This window comes from Cheilinus undulatus, linkage group 3, assembly GCF_018320785.1.
Source record: "Cheilinus undulatus linkage group 3, ASM1832078v1, whole genome shotgun sequence".
Taxonomy (NCBI): domain Eukaryota; kingdom Metazoa; phylum Chordata; class Actinopteri; order Labriformes; family Labridae; genus Cheilinus; species Cheilinus undulatus.
This window is the reverse complement of record NC_054867.1, coordinates 53,635,149-53,659,326: the sequence shown is the minus strand read 5'-3', so window position 1 is coordinate 53,659,326 and position 24,178 is coordinate 53,635,149. Positions and strand designations below refer to the sequence as shown.

At 39.1% G+C, this 24,178-nt stretch overlaps 1 protein-coding gene across 1 annotated transcript; it reads right to left on the bottom strand.

Moving 5' to 3' along the window:
* Window positions 1-404: 404 nt before the first annotated feature.
* Window positions 405-23,831, bottom strand: rspo4 (R-spondin 4). Its single transcript, XM_041783622.1, has 4 exons — window positions 23,747-23,831; window positions 4,365-4,553; window positions 3,938-4,075; window positions 405-619 (listed from the first exon to the last, which is right to left on the bottom strand). The coding sequence occupies exons 1-4, from the start codon at window positions 23,829-23,831 to the stop codon at window positions 405-407; spliced, it is 627 nt and encodes a 208-aa protein (XP_041639556.1).
* Between the last annotated feature and the right edge of the window lie 347 nt (window positions 23,832-24,178).

The window sequence follows — 24,178 nt, the reverse complement described above, 5'->3', positions numbered from 1 at the left end:
AGAATTCCGAATTTATTCTCAAAATTTAAAAAAGGTGGATGTCAATTTCTTCCAACAACCTGTATCCTTTCCTGTACCTCTGTCCTTACGGCAACTTAAAGAAATTTTAAACACTCATGTTTTGATTTCTAATAGTTATCATTGGAAACTTTGAATATCGGCCTTAAATAGATAATTAGAAGTAGGCTGTGCTAGTCAGGTTTTAAAGGCTTTAATTTCTCCAGCTTGGCATTATAAAATGAGCACCAGCAGACTAACAAAGACATGAATCCACAAACATCTGCAGAAAGAAGTCATAAAGATAAATCATTACCAATCAGCTGTAAAAGTCTCAGCTTTTTAAAGCTGGATGTTGCTGCTTCAGTTTAGTTTTTCTTAGGTAATACCAGTTGAATCAGCTGTCCTCACTCACCTGTTTGACACCTTTTCCTCATCCTGCATCGCTGTGTCTCGCTGTGGGATGAACAAACAGACGCCGGTGTCTCTTCAGGCTTTCTGCTGGACAACCGGCTCACCCGAGTCCTGGTCTGCTTCCCCCACCTGAAGCCACAGGTGACGCCTTCTCTGAGACAGGGGCTCCAGTCGCTCCACTCTCCCAAGGGAGCCAGGAGGCAGTTATCTATGAGAGGATGAAAGAGACAAGTAGAAGATGAATCCATCCATCCATCCATCTCTGTATGTGTGTGTGTATATATATAAATATATATATATATGTGTGTGTGTGTGGGTGTGTACAGTGTTTAACAAATGTATTAGACCACCTGTCATATCTGTCTCAGAAACCATCCAGCATCATGAAGTGCTTTAATGCGGACTCTTTCAATTTCAGTGAGCTCTCCACATTTTACCATTTTGAACAGGAATGAGGAATTTCAAACTGAATTCACCTTTTTATACCCAAATTTGAGCCGGCTTAGTGGGTTTCTCTGAGAAGTCAGAAATGAATCAAGCATAACATTCAACCACTAAAACTAATTTTTCTGTTCAGGAATGCAAGTAAATAACTATAATTTGACCTATTAATCAAGAAATAATAATGTGCTTTACGATTTTTTTCAGTTTTTTTGTAAATCATTAAATTTGAAAATTCATGTATAACAATAATAATTTATCATTAATAGTAAATTATTAATTTATATTGGTATTATAATTATGATTTATATTGATATTTTTAATGGTCATATTTGACCATTAAAAATATCATTTGGGTTAAAGAGCTTCTACATATTGGTGTATTAACCATTGCAGAAACATAAAAATGATTTTGGTAATTACCAATGCTGTTAATTTAGGGTAGCTGTGGCATAAACCTTACTTTGGTTAGGGTTCGGGTGGTCTAATAAATTTGTTAAGCACTGTATACATATATACATATATATATATATATATATATATATATATACACACACACGTTTGCTTTTTAAAATGTGGAATAGGTAACGACAAAGGAAAGAGGAAAGGATACTGACACTCAAACAGAAGCAAGCCACAGTGGCTCACATTAAAGAGCCATTTAGAAAAACAGGCTCGTTCATGAACGGCTCATAATTTCTCTGTCTCTCATCCCACAAGGTTTATTTACATTAAAAATCATGTTTGAGTCAAAATGATGTTTTTATACGTTAGAAAGGCTCAGCTAGCATCTTTGCTAAGTACTAGATTATGGTCTAGTTGTGGCTGATAAGGGACAATAGGAAGGAGGAAGTGGGCGTGGCTTATCCCTCCTCAGATTTTATTATAGTGACAGTGAGATTGTAGAGGCATGTGGACCGAAATAATCAGAATAAATCAATAAATGAGAACCAAACCTCCTCAGTGAGGTAATAATATGTCAGACTAATGTTTTTCTGCTGACCTCTGGCTACCACGCTGGAATCATTACGGTCAGATGAACTCCAGATGAAACATTAATCCGTGCTCACTGCTCCTGATGTCACTGACTAAAATCAGCCGCTCCTCCAGAAACAAGGCACTGTGTGCCAACATTTCCTCTAATCATCATTATCATGTTAGACCCTGGCCCTTAATGAAAAGCTCTCCGGTCGCTCGAGGTGTGTACCCACAGTCAGACATGAAGCCTCAACAGCGGCACGAGAAGCAGATGTGGTGGATCTGACGGCGAGCAGCAGTAGCTGCAGACGCTGCAGGTGGACGGCAGAGAAAGAGGGAGCAGTGAGTGGTTTCAGACATCCATCTCACTTACTGAGAAATCAGTGACGGTGTGAAGATAGATTCAGAGATTCTCTGAGGACCTCTGAGGTGAATCCTGCAGGATTTGGCTCCAGAAAAGAAAAGATGAAGGTGAGAAATGAAAAACGAGGAGGCAGAGGTGGAGTTGATGAGTGTTGAGAGAGACAAAGAGATGGAAAATGAGTCTCAGAGGGAAATATTGAAGAGATTTCTGAAGAAAGACGCCGCTAAAGAGACAGTATTCAGAAATATATTGGTCTAATAATGCCACTTTCCTGAAAACAAGATGATCCATGGGTCTGGAGTATTAGTCTCACATTTATGTCCTTATCTTTCAGTGGGAAACACATAACTAAGACTAGAAAAGCATCAAAACGTAAGGTTCAGATACTCGTCAACTCTGTCAGAAACTCGTCAACTCTTTCACACACTCATCAACTCTGTCAAATACTCATCAACTTTGCCAGATACTAGTCAGCTCTGTCAGCTACTCGTCAACTCTATCAGATAATCTTCAACTCTGTCAGATACTCGTCAACTCTATCAGATAATCTTCAACTCTGTCAGATATTTGTCAACTCTGTCAGACACTCATTAACTCTGTCAGATACTCGTTAACTCTGTCAGATACTCGTTAACTCTGTCAGATACTCGTTAACTCTGTCAGATACTCGTTAACTCTGTCAGATACTCGTTAACTCTGTCAGATACTCGTTAACTCTGTCAGATACTCGTTAACTCTGTCAGATACTCGTTAACTCTGTCAGATACTCATTAACTCTGTCAGACACTCATTAACTCTGTCAGATACTTGTTAACTCTATCAGATACTTGTTAACTCTGTCAGATACTCGTTAACTCTGTCAGATACTCGTTAACTCTGTCAGATACTCGTTAACTCTGTCAGATACTCGTTAACTCTGTCAGATACTCGTTAACTCTGTCAGATACTCGTTAACTCTGTCAGATACTCGTTAACTCTGTCAGATACTCGTTAACTCTGTCAGATACTCGTTAACTCTGTCAGATACTCGTTAACTCTGTCAGATACTCGTTAACTCTGTCAGATACTCATTAACTCTGTCAGATACTCGTTAACTCTGTCAGATACTCGTTAACTCTGTCAGATACTCGTTAACTCTGTCAGATACTCGTTAACTCTGTCAGATACTCATTAACTCTGTCAGATACTCATTAACTCTGTCAGACACTCATTAACTCTGTCAGATACTTGTTAACTCTGTCAGATCCTCGTCAACTCTGTCAGATACTTGTTAACTCTGTCAGATCCTCGTCAACTCTGTCAGATACTCGTTAACTCTGTCAGATACTCATTAACTCTGTCAGATACTCGTTAACTCTGTCAGATCCTCGTCAACTCTGTCAGATACTCGTTAACTCTGTCAGATACTCCTTAACTCTGTCAGATACTCCTTAACTCTGTCAGATAGTTGTCAACTCAGTCAGATTTGTTCATTATCATCAGATGATTGTTTTTATTTTTTAGAAATGTTTTTTCTGCTTTTCATTTTATTTTGATTATATATTAAGATACCAGCAAATCCACATCCAATGATTTACTGTGTTAAAAAGATTAGTTTAGTATGGTTAATACCAGAGATAAATTAGGAAATCATAATATTCTATTAAAAAGTCTGTTTCTAGTGCAGCCTGTAGAGGGGGCTTTAAAGAAGCTCAAGTTTAAATACTGAAGTCCCTCATTATACTGTAGTAGGTGTTTACTCACCTAAGCAGTCTGTGTGGTAGGCGAAGGTTCCTGAGGGGCAGTCAGTCAGGCACTTTCCTTTGTACAGCTGGAAACCTGGTCTACATTTAGTGCAGAAATCTCGACTGAAGCAGTGTTCACAGTCTGCAGAGCGACACTCTGAGGGGAGGAAGAGGAGGAAGCCGAGGTTAGCCTTTAGTTTTGAGGAAACTATGGCGTCTTCTTCAGCCCCTCATAATGATACTGGCAAAGCTCAGAACAATGGTATTGAGATATTCCTAAGAGAATGGTAAAAAGCTCCATGTTTGAGCATTTTCCCCCTTTTTTGGTAAAATATATTTCTGGGGTGAACTAAGAAAGGTGAATCTTAAGCAAGGAATTTCAAATATTCACCAAAGTGCATGTGGCTGAGAATTCTGTCTAGTATGAATAAAGGTCAAGAACTTACTAATGCAGCGGTTGATGTCCTTCCCTCTCTGTCCGTAGTGTCCGGTGGGACAGGCGTGGAGGCAGGTGCCCTGGTGAGACATCCCGTCCCTCTGCAGGAAGAGGAAGAGACGCTCTGGACATCGCACACAGCCGTTCTCCCGGGAGCACTCCAGACAGCTGCGGCAATGGTCTGATGTCTCTCTGTGAGCTACAGGAAACAAAAGAAGCACCATTAGGACATGAGATGATTTAGTTAATACTCTGTTGGATTCTGTTGGAGGTTGGACTCTAATGTGTTTGTACTTGATTTTTCTCTCTTTGTGAAACATTTGTTATGTCTGTGCAACAGATTTCATCATCAGTATCAGGATCATCAGGACTACCAGGAGCATCAGGCCCATCAGGACCCTCAGGCCTCCAGAGCAGCTTCCTGCAGCAGTTTATGCTCCATTATGTATCAGTCTTTGATCTGATTTCGAGTTTTTCCACCACACCGATGTACACTATATGGAAAAAAGGTATTTGGCCACCTGACCATAACACCAGCAGGAAATGCAGTGACATCATATTCAAATTCATGTGCTTAAATATGGAGTTAAACCCCTTTTAATGCTATAAAAGCCGCCACTCTCATGGAAGGCTTTCTGATGTTGAACGAAAAGACCTGGCATTCTCCATTCCAATTCATCCCAATGGTCCTCAATGGGGTTGAAGTCAAGGCTCTATGTGGGCCAGTTAAGTCCTTCCACTCTGAACTCATCATGCCATGTCTTTCTCGTCCTTCTTTGTGCTCTGGGGCACAGTCATGTCGGAATAGAAAAGGGCCTTCCCCAGTCTGTTGCCACTCAGTTGGAAGCATAGCATTGTCTGGAATGTCTTGGTACGCTGAAACATTAAGACTGGCCTTCACTGGAGATAAGGGGCTGACAAACAGCCCCATACCATTAGCCCTCCTCCACCAAACTTCACAGTCAGACAGGTAACGCTCTCCCAGCATGCTCCAAACCCAGACTCACCCATCTGACTGTAAACGGAGAAGAGTGATTAGTCACTGCTCCACAGTCCAGTGTCGGTGAGCTTTACACCACTCCATCTGACCCTTGGGATTGGACTCTGTGATGTGAGGCTTACATGCAGCTGCTTGGCCATGGAAACCCATTTGTGAAGCTCCTGCTGCAGTTTTAGCATTCACATGGACGTCAGTGGAAGTTCAGAACTCTTCAGCTGTGGAATCAGCAGAGACTTGGGGACCCTGCTCTTGATGCTCTCCCTCTTCATGGCTGAGTTGCTGTTGCTCCTTAACTCTTCCACTTTCTAAAAATATCATTGACAGTTGACTGGGGAATATCCAGCAGGGATGAAATTTCACCAACAGTCTTATTGCAAAGGTTGCATCCATCACAGTACCACGCTAGAAGTCACTGAGCTTTTCAGAACGACCCACTTAGGATCACAGATGTTTGAGACTGGTGGGGATTTTAGACACCGCTGGACACAGATCTGATTGAAACGCCTGAAATCAGTATTTAACAGGTGAGCAAACAGTTTTGTCTATAAAGTTTGTTTCATGCAGCAGAGTGCAGTATGTTACTTTTATTTCATTCAGGAAAACTCAAATGTTCCCCATTTATTTTTGGCGCTCAGATCAAGTTTATTGAGTTTTTCTTCACTCGGATGATTGATTTCACATGTCTGACTGATCCGAGTGTCAGCCTTAAATCTAATACAGAATAAATATGATTATGTTCCAATAGAAAGCAGAGAGATTACTGACAGACTCAACAGGCAGGCCAGGAATGCTCTCAATCCAACCGGATAAACGATGAGTCTGAGAGACGGAAACACAGACGGGATGTGCTAAAGAGGGATACAGATACAGACAGCTAAGGAAGAAAAGAGAGACTACTTATGTTGTCTGTTAAAGTATTCACCCCCTTGGATGTTTTACCCATTTATTGATTTTGTAAATCAATCATGGTCAATATAATTTGGCTTTCTTTGGCAAAAAACTTGTTGACTACACAAATATTCACCCTTCTAAAGTGACTGACCTAATTCAACAGAGCTCCAGCCCTCTGGTGCTATTAGTCTCATAATTAGTGTCTGTGTCCGGCAACTGTTGGCTGGGTTCCTCACCAGTCAAATCTTTATGGGAGAGTGGCAACGAGAAAGCCACTGTTGAAGAAAACTCAGATTCAGTCTGGACTAGAGTTCACTGAAAGGCATGTGGGAGACTCCATGGTCAAGAGGAAGAAAGTTCTTTGCTCTGATGAGACCAAAATGGAGCTATTTGACTGTCAGACAAGACCACTAACACACCATCCCCACTGTGAAGAATGGTGGTTGCAGCATCATGCTGTGGGTATGCTTCTCAGCAGCCGGTCCTTAAAAAGCTAATTCAGCCTGCAAGAGAAGATTTATTTTCCAGTCAGACTATGAGCCGAAGCGTAGAGAAAAAGTTACACAGAAATGGTTTAAAAACAAAGGGGGGAATGTTCTGGAGTGGTTGAGTCAAATCCAAGTAATGTCTGGACGTGAAAAAGGCTGTTCACCCCTGATCCCTGTACAACCTGACAGAGCAATACCCCAATAATGAAAATGGTGAGTAATGTGTTTTGTATGTACAGTGCGTGGCTAAAATAGGGCTGTTTTTAGAGACAGACACATTTTTAAGGTTCATATTGTGATTCATTTGCCTCCACAAATTTACAGTCCTGGGCACTTCAAAAAGCCTCGTTGAGCCACTGATGATAAGACGGCTCATATGAAGTAAAGAGGGATAAAACTAGGAGAGATGGGATGAAGAGGAAGATAAAAATGAGATGAAGAGCAGACGTGAGTGTGCGTGAGTCTGAACCATCTAGTCTGATCCTGACAGAAGACCTGTGGCTGACTGCCATCTCTGTTTCAAATATGGGACCTGTTTAACCGTCTTTAGGATCACTTTTCCAGCAGCTCCTCAGTCTTTGTGGATTTGCTTTTATAACCTTGTAAAGTTAATTTCTACGTCTTTATCCACACCTCTTTAAAAAGTTTATCGCCACATGGCTTTGGTTTCTTGAGAAAGTCAGACATCCTCTTTCTCCACCATTTATTCAATTTTTTTCTGCAGCCTGATGCATCAAAACATTGCCTATACTTGAATAAAATATGAGTTTACAAGGTCTGAAAGCCATTTCATTGTTTTTATTTACATTTTATACAACACTCCAACTTTTTTGGGATTGAGGTTGTATTTATAACTGATAAGCTTCATATATGAACATTTCATAGACAGCATGGGGTATGGGGCTGGTAATGGCGACATGCAGCAGCGGTGTGTGCGTGTGAGAGTGCTGCTTTTTTATTGATCTGAATGTATGTCTTGACTGCTGGCTGCGAAACAAATTGCCCTTCACAGGGATAATAAAGTGAACCTTGAACCTTAATTACAAGGGATTTCCCTTACTATAAATATGCTATACTCAAAGTAAAAAATATCCGCTTAAATAAATGCACGCTGTGAATGCTACATGCAGAATGGCTCACGCCCAACTGCTAATGCTGCATCTGAAAACTGGAATAATTTAATAGTGATAGTGGATGTTGAATACATTGTTGAAATGCTTGTACTAAAATGCTAATGCTGCATCTAAAAACTGTAATAATTCAATAGTGATAGTGGGTGTTGAATATATTATTGAAATGCTTGTGCGGAACTGCTAATGCTGCATCTAAAATACTGTAATAATTTATTTGTGATAGTGGGTGTTGAATATATTATTGAAATGCTTGTGCTGAACTGCTAATGCTGCATCTAAAATACTGTAATAATTTAATAGTGATAGTGGGTGTTGAATATATTATTGAAATGCTTGTGCTAAACTGCTTGTGCTAAACTGCTAATGCTGCATGTAAAATACTGTAATAATTTAATAGTGATAGTGGGTGTTGAATATATTATTGAAATGCTTGTGCTGAACTGCTAATGCTGCATCTAAAATACTGTAATAATTTATTTGTGATAGTGGGTGTTTAATATATATTATTGAAATGCTTGTGCTGAACTGCTCATACTGCATTTTGAACGTTGAAAAATATCAGTCTGGGAAGGATGTAAAAAAAAACAGTTTATTTTGATGTTATTGAACAAATTTACTATATAATTTCTTTCTATTAATATTATGATAATTATAAGTAATAAATAAATAATAACTTTCATTTTATAGAAATTTCAAAAACAAGGGTTAAAAAGAGCTTTGACAAGCAGAAGTATTGCATTTGCTGGGAGTCACATCTGATTTCAGAAAATCTTTGAAAATCTCTGAAGGGTTGAAAGATATCAATGTTAAAGTCATTGCAGGCTTGTCCTAACTTGGCTGAATATTCTGACATTAGTGTAGTTTGAATAGGTTGGATTTTGAGGAAGAAGCGAGCTAAAAGAGTGAGCAGGAGAGCAATTAAAATGGTGAATTTTTTGCAGTATTCACAAAATTCATTTTTTCCCACTTCTTTGCCACTTTTTGACCATTCACCACTTTAACTTATTGTTATTGCCACTTTAACCCATTTTCGCCACTTTTCACCACTTCGATTGTGGCTCTTGGTTTTAGCCACTTTTCACTCATATTTTGCCACACTTTTGGACCTCTTTTGGATCATTTTGCAACCCATGACTCATTTTGTTTGCCACTTTTCCTCAGTGCTTGCCCCTTTTTGCCCATTTTTCCCCACTTCTCACCCATTTAACCTGCCTTTTGCAATTAAATGCTACTTTTTGCCCATTTTCCCTCCTTTTTTTCTGATCTTTGCCCATTTTTTGCCCACCTTGTTTCAAATTTTTGCCACTTTTTGACAATTTGTTGCCACTTTTAACTTATTTTTTTGTCACTTCCCACCCATTTTTGTTACAATCTGCCCTTTTTCGTCACTTTTCTTCCAGTGTTTTCCACTTTTTGACCAGTTTTGCCACCAGTAACTTATTTTTAGTCAGTTTTACTACTTTCTTCCTCATTTTCATCTACTTTCACCCATTTTTTTACCACTTCTTTGCCGCTTTTTGACCATTCACCACTTTAACATATTGTTATTGCCACCTTAACCCATTTTCACCATTTTTCACCACTTAGATTTTGCCTCTTACAGAAGTTTTAGTCTCTTTTCACTCATATTTTGCGACTTTTTGACCATTTTTGCAACCTGTAACTCATTTTGTTTGCCACTTTTTCTCCCCATTTCTAACCCTGTTGCCTATTTTTGCCACTTCTCGCCTATTTAACCTGCCTTTTGCAATTAAATGCCACTTTTTGCACATTTTCCCTCCTTTTTTCTGATCTTTCCCCATTTTCCCACCTTGTTTCAGATTTTGCCACTTTTTGACAATTTTTTTTGCCACTTTTAACTTATTTTTTTGTCACTTCCCACCCATTTTTGTCACAATCTGCCCTTTTTCGCCACTTTTCTCCCAGTTTTTGCTGCTTTTTGACCACTTTTGCCACCTTTAACAAAATTTAATTGCCACTTTCCACCACTTAGATTGTGGCTCTTGCAAATGCATTTTTCAAAAAATTTGGCTCTTTGGTTGAGCAGCGTTGAGTAACACTGAGCTAGACGTTCCTTTATCTGCGTTCTCCTGCAGAACGTCCTGCTGATAAGCTGCAGGTTTGAGAAGAATCTCATGCTCCAGGTCTGATTGAAACAATTTGAATCACATGTTGAAAAGAATGCCTTCAGTTAAAAAATGCTGTACACTTGAACAGAAACAGGTGCCGAGAAGCTCTTTAACCAAACTTTTTAACCTCACTGACTTCACATCGGCAGCATTTCTGGGTGAACGTCATTCATCATGTGGTAAAATAAGAGCTGGAGTTCTGTTTCTCAGAGATAAAAGTAGACAAAAGGTGCAAAACTTTCCTTTCAGAGTGGCCATTCTGCAGAAAATCAATCAGAGAGAAAATCCATCAAACAGGAGACAGAGAGAGAGTTTATCTACCAACAGAGCCTCGAAGGACGAGAATTCAAACTGGCCAAACATTTTTATGAAACCTGTAACTTTCAGAACCCACTTTCAATATGAATGAATCAAAATAACTTAAACAAGTTAACATAGAAGTTATGAACTATTTTGCTGTTAATTTCGGAAAAATCACAAGTTTCAGCATCAGACTGAAGAATTTCTGTTCTGCTGAAGTGGTTCTTACTGACAGCAGGGAATGTACAGAACTCTGGAGAACTTTGTAAGAGTACAGATCCCTACTCCAACGTATCACATATTATTTTGTTCAATTAAACAGAAACTGGAAGAGCCCTTCACCATATTTGTCTATGGGGATGGAAGCCAAGTGGGAACATTTCCATGTATTGTCTATTGGTAGGACACGGAAGGCCTTTTGTCACCCATGTTTTACAGGAATGGCACCCTAGAGGGCCTTTTGCTGCTGTTTTCCACTGTTAGGACATGCTTGTCTTCTTTTTACCACCGTAAGGCAACCCAAGTGGGCCCTTTATCACCTGTTTTTTTTCTGGAATGGCATGCTAGAGAGCCCTTAAACCCTTTTTTCACTGGTATGGCACCCTAGTGGGCCCTTTGTCACCTACTTTTTATTCCACTGTTAGGAAATACAAGGGGCCTTTTGTCATCTATTTACCACTGTAGGGCAACCCAAGTGGACCCTTTGTCACCTATTGTTTTTACAGGAATGGCCCCCTAGAGGGCGTTTTAACCCATTTTTTCACTGGGATGGTTTTACTCAAGTGGCACCCTGGAGGACCCGCTGTCAACTATTGTTCTGGAATGGCAACTTAGTGGGCCCTTTGTCACTATTTTTCTGGAATGGCACCCTAGTGGGCCCTTTGTCACTATTTTTCTGGAATGGCACCCTAGTGGGCCCTTCGTCACTATTTTTCTGGAATGGCATCCTCGTGGGCCCATTGTCTCTAAATCCTTCTGGATTGGCACCCTTGTGGGTCAGTTGTCACTATTTTTCTGGAATGGCAACCTAGAAGGCCCTTTTCCATCTGTTTTTCTGGAATGGCATTCTCATGGGCCCTTTGTCACTTTTTTCTGGAATGGCACCCTCATGGGCCCTTTGTCACTTTTTTGCTGGAATGGCACCCTCATGGGCCCTTTTCCACCTGTTTTTTCTGGAATGGCACCCTTGTGGGCCCTTTCTCACTTTTTTTCTGGAATGGCACCCTCTTGGGCCCTTTTCCATCTATTTTTTCTTTGGAATGGCACCTGAGAGTACCTTTTGTCACCTATTTTTTCTGGAAGGGCACCGTCGTGGGCCCTTTATTATCTTTTTTCTGGAATATCACTTTATCAAGCCCTTCACCCTCATGCACCCTGAATGACCCTTTTAACTCCTTTTGTCTCTGGAGTGGCCCGCTACAGAATCCCATTGGGAGCTTTTCCCACTGGAATAGCATCCTAGGGGGGTTCTTGTCACCCTTTCCCAGTGTAGGGGGCCCTAAAGGATCCTTTGCTATTTGTCACTGGAATGGCACCAAGAGGGCCCTTTGCTGCTGTTTTTCCACTGCAGGACAGGCTAGGGGTGCTTTGTCCCCTTCTTACCAATGAATGGGCTCCCTAGAGGATTCTGTTGTCACCTTTTCCCTCTGTACTAACATCCTAAAGGGTCTTTTTACAGCTGGAAGGGACACTGGAAAGAACTTTAGTTGGATCTTGGATGGATGGATAGTTGGACACATTCTTTCTTAGACATAAACAAGCATAACTACAGCCCACTGAGGTCTGCTCTGCTACACTCACTGTTTTTTTCTGTCCATCACTGCTGCTGTGGCATTTCTACCACCACAGAGACATGTCTGTGGTCTGCCTGATACCCCAGTCCATCTGCAGGAAGCTTTAAACACTGACCTTTCAACGTGTTACAGATTTTATCCAGAGTTGTAGAAAAGGACAACAGGATGAGGACTAAATGTGGATCATAGCGGAGCACATTTCCTTGGCCGCTCTGGGACTTTTCTGCACATGTGTGATCGATCTGCAGGCTTTGGAGACTTCTGGAGGCTCGGCACGTTTAGGTAGCATAAAAACGCTGCCCTCTGACCTTGCATGGATTGCATGGTTTTTTTTAACCAGCTCCAGGTGTAACCAGCTCCAGGTGTTACAAGCTTTGATGGGCTTTTAGGGAGATGTTTAAAAGAGAGATTCAACCCCCTGACAGAACGAACGAAAGGCTGTAAGAGATGTGGGGAAAGTTTAAAGGGGTTTCACAAATGCTTCAACAATATTTCCTGTGTTAACTGTCCTTTGTTTACAATTTTGGAAATGTGGATAAAACTGGCCAGATTCCAGTTCCACCAACTTTTCAAAAAGTTTCCAAATATAGTCTGCTTTGAGGCAAAAATATAGATGGAGAGACCCTAACGTCCCCAGCTTCACTGACATTCCATGCTTTGCCTTTGAAAATGATATCATCTTCTCTTAAACTCTGAAGATCACATCACAGTCTCTGAGGGCCACATCACAGACTCTGAGGGCCACATCACAGGCTCTGAGGGCCACATCACAGGCTCTGAGGGCCACATCACAGACTCCAAGGGCCACATCACAGGCTCTGACGGCCACATCACAGACTCTGAGGGCCACATCACAAGCTCTAAGGGCCACATCACAGACTCTGAGGGCCACATCACAGACTCTGAGGGCCACATCACAGGCTCTGAGGGCCACATCACAGACTCTGAGGGCCACATCACAGGCTCTGAGGGCCACATCACAGGCTCTGAAGGCCACATCACAGGCTCTGAGGGCCACATCACAGACTCTGAGGGCCACATCACAGACTCTGAGGGCCACATCACAGGCTCTGACGGCCACATCACAGACTCTGAGGGCCACATCACAAGCTCTACGGGCCACATCACAGACTCTGAGGGCCACATCACAGACTCTGAGGGCCACATCACAGACTCTGAGGGCCACATCACAGACTCTGAGGGCCACATCACAAGCTCCGAGGGCCACATCACAGACTCTGAGGGCCACATCACAGGCTCTGACGGCCACATCACAGACTCTGAGGACCACATCACAGGCTCTTAGGGCCACATCACAGACTCTGAGGGCCACATCACAGGCTCTTAGGGCCACATCACAGACTCTGAGGACCACATCACAGGCTCTTAGGGCCACATCACAGACTCTGAGGACCACATCACAGGCTCTGACGGCCACATCACAGACTCTGAGGACCACATCACAGGCTCCGAGGGCCACATCACAGACTCCAAGGGCCACATCACAGGCTCTGAGGACCACATTACAGATTCTGAGGGCCACATCACAGGCTCCGAGGGCCACATCACAGGCTCTGAGGACCACATCACAGGCTCTGAGGGCCACATCACACACTCTGAGGGCCACCTCACAGACTCTGAGGGCCACATCACAGGCTCTGACGGCCACATCACAGACTCTGAGGGCCACCTCACAGACTCTGAGGGCCACATCACAGGCTCTGACGGCCACATCACAGACTCTGAGGGCCACCTCACAGACTCTGAGGGCCACAGAGTAATATAAACCAGGGACAAACATAAATGTAAGCAGAGAACTTTTATATAACCTCACTGATAATTTCACATGACCCTGTCAGAACCCCTGCTCAGATTGTCCCTCTTCTCTTGGTCTGATCAGTGTCAGTCTAAGTCTGTCCTCTGGCTGGCTTTGCTGAGAGATTTTCTGTTGATCTGCCTTTAAACAAGAACATACAATTATTCCAAGACTCACCAAACATTATTCCAGTAGAATCCAAACTTTTCCACAAAGAGCAACAAACATCAGCAACCACCTGCTCCCCATTACCCTCCTAACAGCTCTGTTTATGTTTGAACTTAACAAGAGGGCGGCTCCACCTAGTGCTGGGAGGTGTGTGAGCTAAATGCACGTAAATAAACATACAAATAAACACAGAGGCATCAAAAAAACACGGAGGCATCAAATAAACACAATGAAAAAAGTAAAACATCTCCTTTGGTTGGAGTCTGCTAGAAAGGCCAAAATATCATCATGAAAAAGATGACGGTATTAATTCACTGATTTGAAAATAAAACAACACAGAAGGAATACAATTTTGATGAAGAGATAAGGAATAAATAAAACCTGACACATAAACCAGGTTTATTTGCAAACTGTGAGTACTGGCTTTGACTATGCAAGATATAAAAACTTTAGACTGTTGTTTTACTTTATTATGAAGTAATCAAACCATATTAAACAATTTTCCTCTTCCCTTGAAGATAAGGTCATCAAATCATATAGAAAAAAACTCTGTCATCTTCCACTGAAAATGACGTAAACATTAAATATGAAACATTCTTTTCCTTTGAAGATGAGGTCATCAAAGCATCTAAAACATTCCATTCCCTTCCTTTGAAGATGATATTATCATTCCATATTAAACGTTCTTTCCTCTTCCTTTGAAGATGATGTCATCAAACATCTAAAAAAAAATCTGTCCTCTTCCTTTAAAGATGAGGTCATCAAATTGTTTAAAACATTACATTCTCTTCCTTTGATGATGAAAAAAAAGAAACCAGCGGGAGCTCCGTGTCGATCCACAGACGATGGCCTGAATCAGGGATTTTCTCAGAGCTCTGAGCAGACATGGCTGTTGTGGAAGGGGAGGGACTCAGGGTAAGGATGGAGGGGAGGGGAAGTCACAGGGGAAACATTCTTTTCTTTTCCTTTGAAACTGATGTAAGCATCTAAAACATTCCATTCTCTTTCTTTAAAGATGATGGCATCAGAGCATCTAAAAAAAATTCCATTCTCTTCTTTTGAAGATGATGTCATCGTTCTATATGAAACATTCTTTCCTCTTCCTTTGAAGATGAGGTCATCAAAGCATCTGAAACATTCCATCCTCTTCCTTCGAAGATGATGACATCATAGTATCTAAAAAAATTCCATTCTATTCTTTTGAAGATGATGTCATCATTCCATATGAAACATTTTTTCCTCTCCCGTCATCTTCCTTTGAAAATTACGTAAACATTAAATACGAAACATTCTTTTCTTTTCCTTTAAAGATGACATCATCAAAGCATCTAAAAAAATGTCATCCTTTTCCTTTAAAGATGAGGTCATCAAATTCTTAAAAGAATTCCATTCTCTTGCTTTGAAAATGATGTCATCATTTTATACAAAACATTCCTCTCTTTTCCTTTGAGGATGAGGTCATCAAAGAGTCTAAAACATTCCATTCTCTTCCTTTTAAGATGAGGTCATCAATGTATCTAAAACTCTTAATCAGTTTCCTTTGAAGATGATGTCATCATTCAATATGAAAAATTATTTCCTCTTCCTTTCAAGACGATGTCATCAAAACATCTTAAACATTCCTTTCTTGCTTTTCATTAAGCTTACCTTATCTCTGTAATATTTTTAGAATACATACATCCGAACAAGCTTTCTCTTATTTTGACTGTCTTCAGTTAGCCACTAAGTTGCCAACTATGGCCTATTATTTGACAAAAATGGAGGGAAAAATACCCCAACATCCCCAGCTTCACTACCATACTATGCTCTGCCACTGAAGTTGATGCCAACCAAGCTTATAAGCTTATAAAACATTCCATCTTTGCCTTTTGTATACATGCTGGCTTAACGTCATATCTAACTAGAGCCTGTCTTCCTGGAATCTTGCTGTTTTGTTTCTTTCCCCCTTAGAGAAACCGTGTAGATGCTCACAATTATCAACATTGACAGAACCATAAATCTGTCTAATGGACATAATAACAGCTTCTGTAGATCCACTTTACCCACCCTCCTTTACTCCAGAACTTCTCAGTTGTGATTGGAGAGTTTAGAGTGTGCTGAAGAAGAAGAAGGCGGGGGTGATGGAGAAGCAGGAGGTAAACTAAAACAACACCATGCATCTCCGCACTGTGACGAGATCAAATCTGACAGCAGGTTGACGTGTCAAGCCCACAACCAGAGTTTGACCTTTGAGACCTGAAAATGGCGTCCAACTTAAAGCTGTTCAGGTCCATTAGCATCAAAAATCTGCAGCCAGACTTCACAGGAAGTCCCATTTTAGGCAGCAGGCATAAACACTGTCATGCAACAAGTTAAGGGTAACGTCAAGCTACCTGTAAGTTGTTATTGTCAAACCCCTTATTTTCTCTCTTTTCAACATAAACACAAAGTTTTATCTACTGTCATTAGCCTTAAAAAACTCTAAATCAGTGATTTTCAGTCTTATCTCTTGAACCATGGCTAAATATTTCATTACTTTTGGGACACAAAGTAGCTTAAGAATGAAGAATGTTTTTATTTACACACGTTAAAAGCTTAGTAGGGTCATAAACAGCTCAAACATGGCCTTTTGGTAGCGTTTTTCTGTGCAGAAATCACTGCTTGACCTCCAAGGGGAGTTCAACACTGCAGCAATTCTAACTAATTTTCTATTATAGTACTTCTAGACTGCATCTGCATCTGATACAGAGGATCTTAACATCTTATTATACTGACTGAACAATTACTTGAAGCATTCTACAGTGGCTCACATCATACCTGGTTATAAACAGCTGTATGTTTACCTGTGTTGATAATACTCAGCTATAGGTTTACCTGTGCTGATAATACTCAGCTGTATGTTCACCTGTGCTGATGACACTGAGCTAAAAATCACTCTCTTTCCCTGCTAAAAACGTGCATATTTATATGTTATAGACTTGGCTGCCTCACCTCCTGTCAATGCACATGGAAGTATTTAGTCTGATTTTTAATTTTCAATGTACCATATGTCTGTTTTTTAAAAGTTCCACATAATATCTGCTACAAAGCATGCAAATTTCTGCAGACCAACGCAGATTTTTTGCATTTTCTTCGTCAAATGTGATTTTTTATTCAGTCTAAGTTTGTTAAATCTGTTGCATTTAAACCCCTAATGCTGCTGTCACATGCTGTTACGATGAATGAGAGTCGGCGGTACCTAATGGCTCCATGCAGACCCTCTAATCATCCTCTAACGCCTCTCCTCTGCTCTCCTCGCCGCTCTGTGTGCAAATATCGGAAGCCAAACTGACGCTGTAATTGAGACCGGATGATGCTCCATTAGTCCTGGCATTCCTGAGGAAATGCCAGACAGCGGCCAGGTCACCGTGAACCTGCTCTAGACTGTTTTCAGGAGGATTTTATAAACCTTCATTAAACTAAAAAGTTGATTTGAGCAGAATCTCTGAAGACCGTGGAGCATCTGCTGCTGCAGAGATGAACAAGCAGTGACAGGAGGATTCAGAGTCTGGCACCATGGAGGGAAACTTTGACATGACAGGAGAAATATCTGCTTTTTAATGTCTCAAGCCAGATTTGAGAATGATTAAAGAGCCTCGTAGGAAGAAATGGGACACCTCCATCTCCATTTTCTGTCAATATTATTGGATTCAACCAGAAAATTAATCACTAGTGTGATTTATCAGCTTAAACGCATGTTTAAATTCAAAATAATTAGTGTGGGCTAATGTGTACTTTCACTCATTTTATTCCCAGTATCACATAAAATCTGTCCTTATCGAGGCTGTAAGCATTATTGCATCACCTCCTTTGAGATTAAGGTTAAAAATTAAGCACATGAATTCTTTTAAAACTGTATTAATATTATGCTTTTTCCTTGCAGAAATGTAGTTAAGCTACTGTGGGGTGTTAGCAGCTACATTCTAACACAGCATGTCCAGGGGCCGTTTCAGTCATCTGGAGGCTCCGGGAACCCTCGCCAGTTCCACCCACACTTATCCAAAAGTTGCCAACTATATGGCCTCCTGAGAAACACCCAAACATCCACAGCTTCACCAACATTCCATCCATACACTGTAAAACATTCCACAGATGATATCATCAAAGCTTTGAAACATTTTACATTGCCTTTGAAGATGATGTCATCAAAGCTGAAAAAACATTCCGTTTTTGCCTGAAAAGATGAAGTCCCCAAGGCTTCACCAACATTCCCTCTTCACCTCTAAACACGAAGAAATCAAAGCTTTAAAACATTCCATCGTTGCCTTAAAAGATGAAGTCACCAAAGCTTTATCAACATTCCGTCCATGCCTTTGAAGATGATGTCACCTACACTTTAAAACATTCCACAGATGATGTCATCAAAGATTTAAAACATTCTACATAGCCTTTGAAGATAATGTCATCAAAGCTTATAAATCATTCCATCTTTGCCTGAAAAGATGAAGTCCCATAAGCTTCACCAACATTCCCTCTTCACCTCTAAACATGAAGTAATCAAAGCTTATCAAACATTCCATCCTTGCCCTTAAAGATGGTGTATTTAGAGCTCATAAAACATTCCATCATTGCCTTTAAAGATAATGTAATTAGAGCGTATACAAAACTTCATTTTTGCTGGCCTTTGAAAAGGATGTCATCAAAGATTATAGAACATTCCAACTTTGTCTGAAAAGACAAAGTCCCCAAAGCTTCACCAACATTCCTTCTTTTTCTCTAAATATGCTGTATTTAAGCTTATCAAACATTCCCTCCTTGCCTGTGAAAATAATGTCCTCAGAGCTCATAAAACATTCCATCCTTGCCTTGGAAGACATAATCAGAGCTTATAAAACATTCTGTCCTTGCCTTTTTCATGCAGGATGGTCTAGGCTCTGCCCAGTTTTAGTCATTTGGAGCAGTGGTTCCCAACCTTTTTCCTTACCCCCCCCCAACTCGGGTCTGAGAAAAGCTAGGCCCCCCAGGACCCACTTGGTAAAGCTCTAAACAATTATAAACTTTTTTTATTGACAAAATCAGAACATAATAGACCCACATACACTTGTTCTTGCCAAAATTACTGTATAAATATCTATTATTATCAATGTAGTGGGGCCACTCTTGAAAACAACAATAAAGAGGATTTTTTTTATTTTAAGAAAAATCTGTAAATTCTCAAGTTTAAAAAGTCAGTGATTTGCAAGAAAAAAAGTAGAAATATTTTACTTTAAAAGTTGCAAATGCAAGTGAACCAAAATGTTATCTTTTTGAGATTATAAAATCAAATATCTGACCATATTTTTTGATTGTAAATGTAGGATTTTTAAATTTGGACTTTTTGAGGTTCTATTGTCAAAATACAAGACTTTATAAACTCAGAAATTGCAAGTTTTTCTTGTAAATTTCCTACGCTTCAAATTCTGAAATTCTGATGTTTTTTTCTTGTAAATGAGCAACTTTATAATCCCACTTTTCCCTCTAAAAATGATGACTTTTTTGCTTAAAAAATAACAGATTCTCTTGATTTAAAAGAATATTTAAGGTTGGCCTTAATATATTATGTTGCTAATCATGATTCAATAAAAACTATATATGTACATCTAATTTTGCCCGGACCCCAGGTTGGGAACCAATGATTTGGAGGAACCAGAAACTTAAAATAAAATAGATAGCTACTATCAGTGACATTTCTGTTCTGACTCTAGTCACACATTTGGATTTATTGATCCATTTCATTACACTAATATGAAGACATTTGGGGGCCCTTTAAGGAGCTGGACCTTGATGTTCGGGCCAGGAGTCCTACCCAGGATCCTTTTACATAATAAAATTAATTTTGATTATATGTATGGGATTTCGATAAGGGCTCTCAAACAGTATCGATATTAATCAGCTCTCAGATTTGACTCAAACCTGGATGAACAAATAAAAGGGAAGCCCTGAAAGCTTTACATATCATTTGATGTCAGTGAGTCATTTTGTACATGCACTCCTGCATATCATCAACACAGTGGGAATAACTGATTTATAATGTGCATATGGACTTTAAAATTTGTCTTGAAATGCAAAATAAGTCACTTGAAGATGCCAAAAATCAGATTAATCACATTGAACTATTTAAATTCAGTGATTTATTGCAGTTTAAAAAGGAAAATGTTGACAGCCCTAATCGCTGTAATGAATGCCAGATTTCAGCTCCTTTTTCCCCAACATCTGCTTTTTAATGCACCATTTCTCTACAGGGGTAGCTGGACTTCATGAGGTACTTTAAGGGGCTGCAGGGGGTCCAGAAGATTCTTAACACATGCCAATCAGCCATGCATGTTTTAAAAAATAATTAAAGCTTCATAAAAAGCAAAAAAAGTTTCATTTTTCATTTAATATTCATAATATAAGCAAATGTTGCTGCTGTAAATATTCAAACATGAGCATGTTCAGGTTTATGTAAAGAAGATACAGATCTGTTCAAAAGAAAACTGAGCAAAAAATAAAGTTTATTAATGTTTTTAATCAGTGTTTTAAACTTCCCTAAGTAGAAATTCACCAACCGTTTCAACTGTAAAAGATTGCTGTTGGGTTTTTATGCCAATAAATGAGACATTGATGATGGAGCGGTGTATTTAGGCTTTTACAGATGCGAGGATTTTTGAGAATGACAAATGTTTAAAGACTACATTACTGGGAGATCTTCAGACTTTCTGGTCTGTTTAAATGAAAATAGCTCTGTATGCTGCAAGTTTAGCCTTTTCCAAGTTCCACTCATGTAGATGAAATGGAGCCATCATGAAAAAGCTAAAGCTGCCAGGGTCCGTGTTTTTTACAGCCACATATTTTTAATTTGGCATAATAAATCCAGAACCAAACTGCTTCATTATTACTGTTTAAAAAATAAGAAAACATGAAAGAAGACCCGCCTGTCATCCTGTCATATTAAATAAAAAAAAAAGAAAAACAGAAAATAAAACCATGAATGGTCATTCATTCTCTGTTTCTAGTTTTTCTGTTTTTTTCCAAAAGAAAATGAAGAAATGAAGAACAGTTTGTTTTAACGTTATTCTTTTTGGTGTTCTGGTCAGAAGATCGAAGAAAAGAAGACTGATGATGTTTTTTAAAACACCTGCAGCACATGAAAAATATAATAAAAGAATGTTACATTACTAGTGCTCCTTATATGACCATCTTTTTGTCATCCAAACACATAAAAATAAGATTAAAAAATGAAAAATAAAAGATTGTTTTTCATTTATTGATTTATTTGAGGAAAAAAGAAACATTTGTTTTCTGAGTTTATATTCCCAATTTAATGCAGACTACCTAAAAGTTCAGTCTACTTTCAGGCAGTTATATTTCCTGGTTGAAACAAGCCTCAGAAATCCAGACTTCTTTAAATTCTGATTTTCTTTTTTTTTTTTTTTTTTTTTTTTTACATCAAACAGCAAACAACAACAAAAAACAACAACAAACAAACAAACAAACAAACAAACAAAAAAAAACAGAGTAATTTTCATTCAGTCACTAAAACAGAAAAAAAAATAAAAATAAATGATGTTTTTAAGTTTTCTTGTTTATATGAAAGAGGAAAAGAAAACCATGCATTCCAAAGGAAACAGTGAACATTTCAAAATAAAAGCCTCCATGTCATGATAAAATCCTACATAGCAATCCATTATGTTTTACAGTATTATGATCGGCCTTTTTGACTGATATAATGTATGTGATATAATCGTAATGGTAAATGGACTGGTGAATACATTGACTATTATTTTCATTATTAGAAGAAATTCATTCATAGAAATAAATAAAACTGAACTGTAGGAGGTATTTATTCATGTTCTTGATTTAAAGGATCATAAAATTGTATTATTTAGTGGAAAAGTTAACTTATATTTGTATGTACAAATACATATGTGAACAAAAAAATGAAAAAAGATAATAATAAAAAAAAAACAGGCAGAAGAGTGTATGGACTGATGAGATTCTAGCTTTGGTGGTTGAAGTAGAAAAATGAGTTCTCAGGGGTGGAAAAGCAGTAAAGTATGATTATTTCACTCCAGTAAAAGTAAAGTCACTCTGGTTAAAATCTACTCAAGTAGAAGTAAGTGTACTGGTCTTTAAATCCACTCCAGTTAAAGTAAAACATGTTTAACTTAAAGTTTACTTTAAATTTCTGTTAAAGTTTCTCATCTTCTGTTTTTTCCAACAAACATAAACAATAAATAAATAATTTTATATAATAGCCAACACAATATTAGATAGATAAACATAAACGGCTCTCCAAATGTCAGGATCATGAATCACTATGAACCGTCTAAATCTATTTATCTACGTAGTTCACAGTAGTAAATAGACTGATATTTTCAAAACTTTAAGCCTCGTAGCAATTATCATGAAAACGGAACATTTCTGAAAAAACTATCTGATTATTTTGACTCATGTTGCAGAAACAATGTGAACTGTTGTAATAAAAGGAATGGGTGTTTTTGTTACTCTCATTTATACTCTCATCTCATACCAGTTGTTGCATGGTGTGTAACGCAAACATCTCTCATACAAAAAAATGTATAGAGCTTTATTTTCACGTATATCAGGTAAAAAAAACAAATTTGTAACTTCGTTTAATCTAAATTTTCGATTTATTTCTCATCCCTATTAGCTGCTGAGGAGTTGTACAGTAAAATGTGATTTTCTCATTATGGCAATAAAAACACGACAATAAACATAACCAGGTTTTTCAGCTACAGTTACACCTAATAAAGTTAAAAACAGCAGCTGTTATGATCTGGAATTATCCTCTCTATGTGTGACTGTGTAACCAACAGAGGCTGGAAAAGTACAAGAATATTATACCCTAAAAAAGTAAAAGCACCAAAAGAAATAATTCAATGACAGCAATTTGAGTTCATGTGATTGGTTACTTTCCACCTCATTCAATATCAAGATGTATATCTTATTATTTGTTTGTTTTTACTATTATAGATAAACATTTCCACCAAACATTACAACCCTATAGCTGCAGTAGTCCATGTTTATTTATTGGTGTTGATTTATTTTTCTTCCAATTACAACATAATCTATTCATTCACTGGTAGATTTAGAATGAACATTATTTATGATAGTGTAGAGCTAAAGGGCCTCTCATTACTGTAAAACACAATAATGGCTATGTGGCTTTTATTTAGACATGGAGGCTTTTATTTTGAAACGTTCACCTTTCCCATTTGGTCATGTGATATCAAGTCTGTCATTATATCAAGAACACAAAAAAAATTGGACACAATTTTTTTTAATATTTATTTTAATCCTAATTTTTTTCAAAAACGCAAAAAACAAACAAAAAAACAAAAAACAACCAAGATTTTCTCCAGAAAATGCAGGACCATAACATTCTATTCTACACTGCAGCGGATCACACAATTAGGAAAAATAGAATGTTCCATTGCCAGTGTTCTGTTCTTTGATCTTACTTTGTTACAGAACAATAAAACAATTCAACATAAAAACTGTTTTTCTTTTCTTTTGGGAGAATTATTGAGTAAAAAATTTTAATTTTGGGATCTTTCTTTCCTATTTTTGTCCTGTTTTTAAATGATTATTGGGAATTGTCTTGATTCTCGTGTCAAATTAAAACCCTGTTGTCTCGCCACCCTGACCTCAAAGCCAGCGTTCAGTGCACTCACCCCTTTGCTTCTGCCCGACACCGGAGCCCATCCTGATCACCTCACAGAGCAAGGACATCACAAAGGCAAAGACTCGCAGATGCATCTGGGCTGCTGGCGAGCGCCCGCTTCAGCGCCGGGCCGAGGACATCTGCGGGGACTCCAGGGGGGGGGCTGGGATGGAGATTTAGATCCACAGGAGAGTGGGCGAAGATGTTTGAAGATGGATGGAGATGAAGAGATAAATTCACAGGCCTGACGCTGCAAAGGTGAGGGAAGAAAAGAAACAGAAGGGAAATCCACTTCCCCTTTCCTCCACGCTGGTTCACGATGAAGATTTAGAGCCTGGATGAGGAGACGGCGTCTATAAACCAGAGAAGAAGAGGAGCAGGGCTCTAGGAGGTGAGGAGAGCGGGGGAGACTCGTCTCCGCACTGGCAGCTCACAGGGAATA

Bases quoted from the DNA above. Each gene is read 5' to 3' on its own strand.
- rspo4 (XM_041783622.1), bottom strand. From the start codon at position 23,831: ATGCATCTGCGAGTCTTTGCCTTTGTGATGTCCTTGCTCTGTGAGGTG. The intron at 4,554-23,746 runs GTGAGTGCACTG...TGTTTCCTGTAG, and splicing joins TGTCGGGCAGAAGCAAAGGG to CTCACAGAGAGACATCAGAC. The intron at 620-3,937 runs GTGAGTAAACAC...ATCCTCTCATAG, and splicing joins CTACCACACAGACTGCTTAG to ATAACTGCCTCCTGGCTCCC.